The 12042-nt window shown below is 34.1% G+C and overlaps 1 protein-coding gene across 1 annotated transcript; it reads left to right on the top strand.

The window, feature by feature from the left end:
- The first annotated feature begins 371 nt into the window (after positions 1 to 371).
- Positions 372 to 6995, top strand: LOC129309528 (MACPF domain-containing protein At4g24290-like). The gene is made up of 7 exons (XM_054951132.1): positions 372 to 869; positions 1126 to 1364; positions 1932 to 2133; positions 2750 to 2809; positions 4167 to 4359; positions 5370 to 5536; positions 6127 to 6995. The coding sequence occupies exons 1-7, from the start codon at positions 606 to 608 to the stop codon at positions 6805 to 6807; spliced, it is 1806 nt and encodes a 601-aa protein (XP_054807107.1). The 5' UTR covers positions 372 to 605; the 3' UTR covers positions 6808 to 6995.
- The last annotated feature ends 5047 nt before the right edge of the window (positions 6996 to 12042 follow it).

Genomic DNA, 12042 nt, shown 5'->3' with positions numbered 1-12042 from the left:
AATAAAAAAAAATAAAAAATGCCCACACCTTAAATTATTAATAAGAATAATTTTATTTTTAAAATAAATAAAATAAAGCATTTTTACTCTTGTTATTAAATTTTTAACATTGACAGTTAAAAAGTGTTAACTGAAATATTTTGTTTTAATTAATACAAGAATTATTCCACAGCTCCTCACACAATACTCAGGAATTAAAGCTATATTTAAGTGATCTAAAATATATCTCTGTTAAATTTAATAAATAGTTATATTTATAAATAAATTTTTATTAAATGTAAATTGAAAATTAAATATCAGGCCAAAAAAATTGAAAATTAAATAGCTCAAAGTTGAGGCCTTTACTAGTTTGACCAGCCATCTTGCAATTACTTTGGGGGCACCGAAAAAGCGAAAACGATATTTAAATCGTGTTTAATGTTCCCCTTGATCGTAGACCCTTTCTTCTCTACTCTGGTAGATTCTCAACAAATCTCCGTTTCCACGGAAAACCCATCACTATTCGTCTTTGTGTGGTAGATTTTTCTGGAAAGTTTGTGTTTCTGAGCTTGCTTTGGTCTCTGCTTTGAATTTGATTGAGGGTGATGAGAGAGTGGTGAGGAAAAATGTCAGCGAAGGCCTCGCAGGCAAAGCAAATAGCTGAAGTTGCCATAGAATCCATTGGGCTAGGATACGATCTCACAAGTGATCTCAAGCTCAAATCCTGCAAGAGAAATTCTCCTGACCCAAGATTAATTGCTATAGACAATAACCAAGTTCGGACCATTGAGCTTCCGAATGGAATTTCAGTCTCTAATGTCCCCAGATCAATTAAATGGGATAAAGGGGAGCGCATGAGATTATGCTCCGATGTCCTCTCTTTTCAGCAGGTACTTTTTATTTGAAAACATGTCCTTTAATATTTTTTCCCTCTTATTTTTATTTTCTAACTCGAAGCAAGTTTGTTGTCGTAATCTTGAGGACTGAAATTCTCGCAAGTCCTTATAAGGGAAACGATATAATTTAAGCCGTCTAACTGTAGATTTGTTTTTTTTTTTTTTTGGTGACTGATAGTTGAATTTCGATTCCATTGATATTTTGATATTTTCCCCCTCGGCTGACAAAGCACTATATATTCTGCTCTAGATGTCAGAGCAGTTCAATCAGGAGTTATCACTTTCGGGTAAGATTCCATCAGGGTATTTCAACGCAGCATTTGAATTATCAGATGCTTGGCAGAAAGAAGCTGCAAATACAAAAAGTCTTGCTTTTGATGGTGTATCCATAACCTTGTACAACATTGCGTTAGAGAAAACCCAGGCTGTTCTTCGTGATCATGTCAAACAGGCTGTCCCGTCATCATGGGATCCGGCTGCATTGGCAAGGTACTTTGAGGGTTCAGCAAAATCATCTTTCTCGCTCTTCTGCTTGTTTTGCTCGCTGCCCTGCAATTTTCCTTTTATGTATAAAGTATAATGCACAATCTATGTATCCACTGTCCAACAAGTGTCCTGAAAGCTTAGTAAAGAAGGGATGCGCTGTTTGGTTTGTAATAGGGAAAGAGATGATTCTTTTTCTATTCTTCATGCATAACATATATTATATCTGAACTATCATTACTTGATACCGTTGATTCCTTGCTTCTTTTTTCTTGGTTAAATTAGGTAGAGGAAGGGTATTCTCCTTTCTCAAAATCACTATTTTTTGTTCTATTTTTTATCACATTCCTTTTTATTCTGTGTGATAAATGGGAGTTCAGCGAGGCACTAAATTTGTAAGTTTAATTCTATCCTTCAGAATTATGGTATCTCTTGCAGAACCCTTTCAAATGTCCTTTTTCTCCTTCTTGCACTTTGGTGATCGGCTTTTAAATTTGTGCAGTTTGTATTGTGGAGGATTCCATTGCAATTTTTCTGCTTAACCCTAATCATCCTTTTGTCTTATAACTTCAGGTTCATTGAGAAGTATGGCACACATGTCATAGTTGGGGTAAAAATTGGGGGAACTGATATAATATTTGCAAAGCAGCAATTCTCATCTTCTCTGCAACCTGCCGATGTACAGAAAAAATTGAAAGAGATGGCTGACAAGTTCTTTGTAAATGGTGGTGGACAATATTACACGAATGATGAAAAATTTAATCAGAAAGAGAAGGTCTGAAGCTTTTGGATTAAGATATATTTTTCTTCTGTCTCCATCAAGTGAATTTTGACACCCCTCAATTAAAGCCTTATAATTAGTCTGCAGTCAGATGGTATCAATGAACCCAAGGTTCATTTGGAAGTTGTAGGCCATATGCCAAATTTCAGAGAATCTCTGGTATTGAATGAAAAAGAATATCTGAATCATCACTAATGGAATTGAACGTTTAAATTGAAAACGTCAGACTATGTTCGTTATGGATTACCACCTTATAAACTAGGGAATCCCGGATCTCAATCCTGGCTTACAACTTAAAAGATGACATAAAAATGTTTCAGATTTATTGAGTTTAATTTCATGTTCTTTCTCCAAAATCTTTGAAAATCAGGTGCAATTATTATGAAAGAACTCATTTCCCCTATATGATAATGTGAAAGACGAGGAAAACAAATCAAATGAGATTAGGTAACTGATTTGTAGAAGACCTTTCTGTCAGATAGATGGCTAGAAACTATGTATATGTGGTAAAGCTACTGCACTTAGTAGCTTCCATACAAATCTTTTTTAAGAAAAGAACTTTCTTGATAATGCAGATACATAACTTGTCTTCTCTCTTCTTTGTCTGCAGTTTTTGATAGAGAATGCGCTAGGTGTGATGGTTACATCTAGTTCCTACTACTCTATTGAGGTAAACAGAGCTGCTTTTAATATTATATTTATTCCTACCATATTTGATTTTCGGCTCCATACATTTCTAATTGATTCCCTTATTAAGCTTTTCAATTATTCTTCTGTTTTATGTCATGCTGAATGCTGATAGATAATATGCTAGTAGTCTCTTAGGCTTTGTTTGTCCTCACTAATTTAGAGCCGAGAATAAGAGCCAGGCTTGGAGAGCCGGGCTTGGAGGCCCTGTTTAAATAAGGGTTTGGGTTTTGAAAATGAAATTTTTTTTAAAGTAACCAGGTTTGAGGGCCTGGCTTTGATAAGCCTTGTAAAAAAGGGCTTGAGCCCGGCGGCCCTTCAAACCCTGTTATATTATTTTTTTTCCTTTGGTGGCACATGCATTTGAAGCCAAGAACCTACTCACCTGAAACCTTGATCTTACACACATTATATTATTATTAATTTTAATTTATTCTAAAATTGATTTAATATAATTTAATCAATATCATTGTACAGTATAAACTTTATGATATTTTTTATCTTTTTATAATTATTATGTTTGTGTATTTATAAAAAATGAACTGTTTTTTTAACTAAGATTTGAATTTTATTACTAGACTTCTAAATGTGTGTTGTTTAATTTTTAAAAGATTATGAGGATTTTGATTTTTTTTCAATTTCATAATTTTTTAATTAATTTGTAGTGCTTAATTTTATTTTAATTTTTTTAAACTTTTTCATAACAAAGCTTGTGGGCCTAGTTCTAAGCCTTTCAGATAAGGGTCGGGCCTCAAAAAAGGGGTAAAAAATGGGGAACCGGGCTTAAGGGCCGAGCCCGCCCCTTTCGCAGCTATATGACACTATAATTGGTTCTTGTTCCATACATTTCTAATTGACTCCTTTACCCAGCGTTTCAATTATTTATAGTGTTGATGGATAATATACTCTTAATCTTTATTTGCTCCTGCTATAATTGGTTTTTGGCTCCATACATTTCTAATTAATTCCTTTGTGCAGTTTTTTTTTTAATTTATTTATTTGCTTTATGGCATGCTGATGAATAATAATCGTGACTCTCAAGCTTCGTTTTTGAAAAATTTTCTTTTTCAATTCTGTTTATAGAAGTTTTATGATCCACACATAATTATGTTAATATTTTCTTCAGCACGTTATTTTGTGTTTGATAATCAAGCTATTAATGTTCTCTGATGGAATACTGAATTACCTTCATGCATCATTGAACTAATCATTCAAGCCAAGAAGATCATCATGGTGATGCCTTCTGCTGTAGCTTGCTCTTGCTCTCGCTTCTTTAACCAGATAATAATGACAAGAAATACGAACTACTGACTTAGTTTTCATTTTTCGACCTTCCACAGGAGCAGGATATTAAGTTCATGTGCCGAAGGAAAGGTGGGGATAACAGAAGGAATTTGACCCACACTGGGTGGTGTCAAACTGTTTCGTTGCGACCTAATGTGATCTCAATGTCATTTATACCAATTACATCTTTACTTAGTGGAGTTAACGGGAGTGGATTTTTAACTCATGCCATAAACCTCTATCTCCGCTGTAAGCACAATGCTGTTAATCATTCGCTTATTTACTTTTGGCTTTAGAGCATGTCAAATGATTTTTATATATGTCAGTAGATTAGAAACCCATAACCTTCGGGTGTAAATATTGTACAAGCAATCAAATCAACTTTTGTTGAATTAGAATTCTGATGCTAGACTGTATTTAGTATTTACATCAGATTGTTGTTTGGTCTTACTACAGTGAAGGGAGAAGGGTAATTTCTATGGATTTTATGTGTAACCTTGATACTCTCATTGATGTCATTAGTGCGGCAACAAAAATAACTATAATTACATCACCACCCTAAACAGATTGCTGCCACTGAGATTGCTGCTGCCATTAAATTCTGCTGTCATGGTAGCAACATCAGTTTCATTGTGGCCTGCCTGAACTAATGACTTATCTCTGAAATGGAGAAGAATCCTCAGATACCATTCAGATAAACACACACACACACACACACACACACACGCTGTTCAGAATCCTCAGATCATTTGATTGTGATCAGAATACATGGAAATCTGTAATTGTTCTGCTCATGATAATATCTCTTACCTTTTCTTGTCCTTACCTTAAATGCTTGAAAATATTATGTGTGCCTTACGCATGTTTATAAATAGTTTGCAGTGAAAATACATCTGATTCTTTTCAGGTCGAAAAAGTGATTTTTGTCATTCTAATATTTGATCAATTAAAAAATGAGTCTAGTGTAGCCTTGGCCTTATGGGTAGTATGGAACTGGTGGAATAGTGGAAACAAGCCAACTGTTGGAGGTTGAAATTTATTAATATTTAAATTTTTGCTTATTTAACTTTGTGAAAACTCATTGGGAATGATCATAAAGAAGTTACAGATCTAGCTATATGTTCAATGTTATTGGAGGCATATGACTTTGTTTGAAGTCAGTTTCATATATAACGTGATTCTTACTCTGTTGAATAAAAAACTTAGAAACCTCTCTTCTGGTAAAAAGAGCCATCATTCATTGGAACTTCCAACTGCAGATAAACCCCCAATTGAGGAACTGCATCAATTTTTGGAGTTCCAGCTTCCACGGCAATGGGCTCCGATCTTTGGTGAGCTTACCCTTGGTCCTGATAGAAAGCCACAAAGTATGGCATCTTTGCAATTCAGTTTCATGGGTCCTAAGCTCCACGTAAACACAACACCGGTAATACTCATGGTTTTACTTTTGGTTCTTTGACCTGTGTGTTTTGTCTTTGATACATATGGATAGTCTTGCTAATGCCTGTGTCATTAGCTGTTAGATTTCTTTGTTTTTTTCCATTCAAAAGGTATGGAGCTATTTAGTTATTTCTTTCCTCCAATTTTAAATTTGGAACGTCCCATGTTTAAGAGAATTAACCTTGATGGTTTTCATATTTGGCATGCACATGTTTTTCATGTATTTGGATGGATCATGTAAGCATAATCGACAAGACAAAGAAACTAATAATTACAGATGGATCACAACTATGCTATAATCATAAGCAACTTTAGCGTCTTGCTTCACATGGACAAGCACCTCTTGCTTAAGGTGTTTGAGGTCCAGAGCCTTAAGAGTGTTTTCACCTTATCATGACTCAACTATTAAGATTCAAAATGATTGGCCTGTTGTTGTTTACTAAATTGATATCATTCAGAGATCTTTGTGAGGAAAACGAAAGTCAATAATCTGATTTGTGCATTCTCTCAGATTTCTTGTTAAATATGTTGAAAAATGTTGTGATTTAGACTGACTTTGGATGAATTACTGAAAAGGTTGATGTTGGCGAGAAACCTGTCACTGGTCTTAGACTATATTTAGAAGGGAAAAAAGGCAATCGCCTGGCAATCCACCTGCAGCATCTTTCTTCACAGCCACAAACCTTCCAACTCGAAAATGATCCGAAGGGGAATGTCTTGGATGCGGCATTGGCACGCAGGTACTTCGAGAAGGTACAGTGGAAGAGTTTCTCTCATGTATGCACAGCCCCAGTTGAGTCATATGAGGAAAACTCCATAGTGACTGGCGCACGCTTTGAAGTCAGAGACCATGGCCTGAAGAAAGTTCTATATCTCAGACTTAATTTTGCCAAAGTCATCGGCAGAACCCAAGTTAAGACAGACTGGGACGGTTCTCCTGGCTTGACTCATAAATCCGGAATGATCTCTACCCTGCTCAGCACTCACTTCTCGTCTGCACAGAAACCGCCTCCTAGCCCTGCTGATGTGCATATCAACTCTGCTTTATACCCTAATGGACCTCCTGTGCCTACACAAACACCAAAACTTTTGAGATTTGTTGATACAACTGAGATAACCAGAGGACCACAGGATTCACCAGGTTACTGGGTTGTGTCTGGTGCAAGGCTTTTAGTGGAGAATGGTAAAATATCACTTAAAGTGAAGTACTCTCTTATAACTGTGATTCCACCTGATGAAGAGGGTGCAAGCTTTTGAAAATTTTACACAATGAGACACAGATGGTTGTTGTATGTATATAAGTGTCTGATTCTATTCCATTGTACATTTAAAAATTTGAAGTGTTCATTATAGGTTTTTGCTTGATATTTCTCATTGTCATTATTTGTATTTTTACAATGCAGATCTTGTGCGCTTCCTTAATGTAATTATGGCCTACTCATCTTTTTGATTGTGTTCATTTAGTGCCAAAATAGAAAAACACAGTTCTGGTCAGCTTGTCAACCTAAATTACACACACTTTGGATCAATCTATGAGGGTAACAGCATTTAAATGGCAGGACAATCCCACAGTATTGGGTGAACTAGCATTTACTTCTTGGTGCGTTGCATGGGAAGCTTATATTTTATGGTTATTATAATTAATCTTGTAATGAATTAGATTAATTAAAATATGAAATTATTGCATTAGATTTACCTTCATGCTTGAAAAAATGATATGAGAAAATAATAGGGTTGTACTAAATTAGAAGAACATTTTAAATGTAATAACCTTCCCTTTCACATGACTAAACTTTGAAATCATGCTTGTTCATTCCTCTCCCCTAAGCAAGAAAAAAAAAAAAAGAATGTGTAATATGTACATCCTATATAGCATTATTTCACATCATCTTAAAAAAAAAAAATTCATTTCTCGCACCCAAAAAAAAAAAAAGAATTTAATGTTAAAAAACATGTTACCCGATCACTTTTTCTTCTCACCTAACACGCATTAGCTTGAATCAGTTAGGGATACTATTTATAACCTCATCTTATCCCCTCATTTTCTAAACACTAAAATTATCTCTTCAATTTAATTTAGGATACTATTTATTCAAGCTTTATTGTAATTCAAACAAAATCTCCATAGACTCAAAAACGGACATATTATCCAAGTACTTACTTCCCATTTAATGCATGAGAAGGTTAAACTAAAATAATGATCAAATACAACATAAATATTAAATTTCACTATTTTTTAATTAATGAAAGTTTAATATTTATCACAATTAATAGGAATTGTGTTTATAAAAAATTCAACTATATTGTACTTCTGTTTAATATATAGTGATGTACAGTGATGGCCAAAAAAACTTGCGATGTATAGTGATGTACAATAGCTAAATACTCTTCAGAGTGACATGCTTTTAATGGCTGGACAAAAAAAAACTCATTTTGATAAATAATATTTTGTTTAATGGGCAAGACTTTACTACCCCGTGGGAAGATTAAAACAAATTGCAACTAAATAGCAAGTTCTTTAATTTCATATTGAAAACTTGCAAATTGAAAATATGATGACCATCAAGAAAAAAATAATTTGATTAATATAACAACAATTAATAGTAGACAAATATAAAGCATTGTAATTATAAATATTGTAAATCACAATTAATTTATTAGAGATGACAATCATAAAAATATAATATGTAACATAAAAATGAAATCAAATATCACATTAAACTTCCAATACTTTACACCTAGAATAACAACACAATTGAAAAAAAAAAATTATTAAAAGTAAGCCATAGTGGCATCAAGAAATACGCTACCTTATGCGAAATAAAGTTATAAAACTATTTCATTTCAACATTTTATTTGAATACAATTTTTTCATTGAACATGGCAAGGCAGGTTAGACCAAACTTAAAGAAGTGTATGCATACATTCACATGATAGTCAGACCAAAATGATCAAAAAGAGTGTACATAAATGCAGCTCAAGAGAAAACATACAAGTTTCACTATTAAAGCAAGACTTCTTGCCCTCTTCAACTCCTGTCTTCTTCTATTATGCAATAAAGCACAGTTCTACCTTTCTATAACCTTCATTGTATCCCTCTTGAAATTCTTAATCTCCTCAAAGAAGAAGCAAAAATACTTGCAAGCTATTAGATCTTAGAAATTGATGGCAACCAAAGTAATGCAATAAACTAGGGTTTAGACACTAAAGCAATAGTTTAAAGTTATATGACAAAACAAGGCAACAAAAATAAGATTCAGAATTGGTTTTCCAACTTGTACCAAAAAAAAAAGAATTGGCTTTCCAAATTTAGCAGTTTAGCAAGATGAGAATATAAGAATTTATATGACAAAATAAGGGTACAAGAATTCCCTCTCTAATCAGCGACTTTAATTATGTAGAAGAAATTATATTTATACCTCTTCCTTATCTTTAACATATATAAGATGAGATAAGAATTTAAATGACAAAATAGGGGTACAAAAATCCCCCTCTAATCAGTGACTTTAATTATGTAGAAGAAATTATATTTATATCTCTTCCTTATCTTTAACATGTATAAATTAGTAGATACCACCCAATATATATGCACTAAGCTTTACTTGGAGCCTAACCAAATAGTTGTGCTCATATTTGCCTTTTGACTAAAATCTTGTAACAGTATTTTTATGTCTTTTTTTGTTGAACTAAATATTGTGATTTTTAATTACTCATCCACAAAGTTGTTTGGCTACATGTAATACGCAAATTTTGAAATCATTGCAACCATTTTGAAATCATATTTGCTCATCCCCCTCCCCATGCAAAAGAAAAAAGAAGAAGAAGAAGAACAAAGAGAGCTATGCTCATATATGTCCTACAAGGCACTATCTCAAGTAATGTAATAAAAAATGCGAAGATATCAGCTATTCAACCTACTAAAGAAATATTGAAGCCAAACAACAATAAAGCCCAAATGTTACAATACTCAAGCTGACCCATCAGATATTTATTGTACATAATTGTAATTGTTTTTCGGTCTTGCCACATGTCTTATTCTTGCGTATTAGGGTTTTTATCCTAGTCCCATATATAGTAATAAAGAGCCTCTTGTGTCTTATTATACTATTTTACATCACTCTACTTTCTTCTCTTGGTATTATAGCCATCAAAGGCAAACCTGCCATGGCTGATGCATCCTCAGAAAACTCTCCTAAGACTCCATCCAAAGCACAAAGCTCTCTTATTGCTATTGCCAATCTGCCAAAGACCTTTGTAGGTTCAGCAGGAATCTCTCAAAGCTGTGCAGTAAAGCTTGATAGGATAAACTACACCTTATGTCTACCTATGTCCTTCCTACCATTAAAGGTCACAAGCTGAAAGGTTTTCTCATTAGAGCTAATGTTTGTCCGCCTCAGTTTGTAGTTGAGAATGATATCTCAAAGCTCAATCCTGATTTCGAGGATTAGATTGCAACAGATCAACTTGTTTTTGGATGGCTTCTCAACACCATGATTGTTGAGATTTCAACTGAAATGACTGGTATCTCAACCTCTGCTGGTCTCTGGAATGCTGTTAAGAAAATTACTGGTGCTCAAAACAAAGCTAGGGTTCTTATGTTACGTTTTGAACTCCAGCGAACTTGCAAGGGCACTTCTACTATGCTAGAATATCTCAACAAGATGAAATCTCTTTCTAAAAGTTTGGCTCTAGCTGGAAGTTCTGTTCCTTATTCAGATTTTCTTCTTCAAGTTTAAGTTGGCTTGGATGGTGAGTACAACGCTGTTGTGGTTCAACTAGCTAAAGAGGAAGACATTAATTGGATAGAATTTCAATTTGAGTTGCTCACCTTTAAGTCTCGTTTAGAACAACTTCAGCAGGTAACTCACATGAATATTTCTACCCAGTTTGCCAATCTCACTGTTTCGAACTCTTCTCGTAGAACTTGGAAGGGTAACAGAGGAGATCGCAGCAATCGTGGCAAAGGTTTGGTAGAGGCAATGATAAACCCTTTTGTCATTTATGTGAAAAATTTGGTCACCATGTAAAAAAATTGCTTCAAGCAATTCAATCGTTCCTTCAAACCACCTACCAGCTCTAAAGGCTCTTTAGAGGCATTTTTCTCTAATCCTAATTCTACATTTTATGCAATGCCTGAAGTGGTTAATGATGAGCCTTGGTACCTTGATAGTGGTGCTACAACTCATGTCACAATGATGCTACTCGGTTGGAGACCTCAGTGAAAAACAATGGTAAGATAAAACTATTTGTTGCTAATGGTCAGGCTATAGGTGTTGAACAAATAAGTTCCTTTATTGTCCAAAATGTGCTTGGAAAATCTGTTATTCTTAAAGACATACTTTATGCTCCCTCTGCTAAGAAGAATTTGTTAAGCATTCTAAAAATTTCAGATGATAATGATGCTAATGTTTCACTTAATTCTACCATTGCTCTCGTGAGAAAACAGGGAACCAAGGACATTCTACTTCAAGGGATGAGAAGTGATGGAGATCTCTACAAAGTGGATGTAAAGATAGTTAAAAGGCAACAGAAAGTTTTTGGTGATTCTCAAGGAGTTTTCTCAGCTGAACAAGTTGAAAACAACATTAATAATAGTCCTACTTCAAATTCTATTAAGAGATTATGGCATTATAGGCTTAGTCATCCTAATGACCGAATTTTGCAAAAAGTTATTAGTGATTGTAAAGTCAAAATTAATGAAAATAGAGACCCTTTGTTTTGTAAATCTTGTAAATTTAGCAAATCTCATTCTCTCCCTTTTAAAATTTCTGTATCCCATGCTTCTCATCCACTTGATCTCATTCACATAGATTTATAGGGACCTTCACCAATCCAATCCCTAAATGGTTATAAGTACTATATACTGTTTCTAGATGATTTCAGTCATTACAGCTGGATTTTTCCACTGAAATCTAAGGATGAAGCCTTAATCATGTTCACCAAGTTTAAACAGTTTGTGGAAAATCAATTTGACAAAAAAATTAAAGCTATACAAAGTGATTGGGGAGGTGAATATAGGAGCTTTACTAAGCTTGTACAAGACTCTAGAATTCTTTTCAGAAATTCTTGTCCTCATACCTCTTCTTAGAATAGTAGAGCTGAGAGAAAGCATAGACACATTGTTGAAGTTGGTTTAACTCTTTTAGCTCAAGCTCACATGCCACTCTCTTATTGGTGGGAAGCTTTTCACACTGCTACTAAGCTTATTAATAAGCTTCCTACTCCTATTCTCAGTGGCATTTCACCCTTTCAAAGGTTATTTGTTAAGCTTCCTGATTATGACAGCCTAAGGGTATTTGGTTTTGCTTGCTATCCTTGCTTAAGGGTTTATAATAGACATAAACTACAATTTCATACTACACAATGTGTTTTTTTGGGGTATAGTAATCATCATAAAGGGTACAAATGTCTCAATCCTATAGGGAGAGTTTATATTTCTTGACATGTGGATTTTAACGAAAACATGTTTCCCTTTGTAGATGGTTTTCTAAA

The sequence above is a fragment of the Prosopis cineraria genome, unplaced genomic scaffold (assembly GCF_029017545.1).
Source record: "Prosopis cineraria cultivar Desert tree isolate PC_DT_omini unplaced genomic scaffold, ASM2901754v1 PC4, whole genome shotgun sequence".
Taxonomy (NCBI): domain Eukaryota; kingdom Viridiplantae; phylum Streptophyta; class Magnoliopsida; order Fabales; family Fabaceae; genus Prosopis; species Prosopis cineraria.
This window is presented reverse-complemented; position numbering and strand designations above follow the sequence as displayed.

Bases quoted from the DNA above. Each gene is read 5' to 3' on its own strand.
- LOC129309528 (XM_054951132.1), top strand. From the start codon at position 606: ATGTCAGCGAAGGCCTCGCAGGCAAAGCAAATAGCTGAAGTTGCCATA. The intron at 870-1,125 runs GTACTTTTTATT...ATTCTGCTCTAG, and splicing joins ATGTCCTCTCTTTTCAGCAG to ATGTCAGAGCAGTTCAATCA. The intron at 2,134-2,749 runs GTCTGAAGCTTT...CTTTGTCTGCAG, and splicing joins AATTTAATCAGAAAGAGAAG to TTTTTGATAGAGAATGCGCT.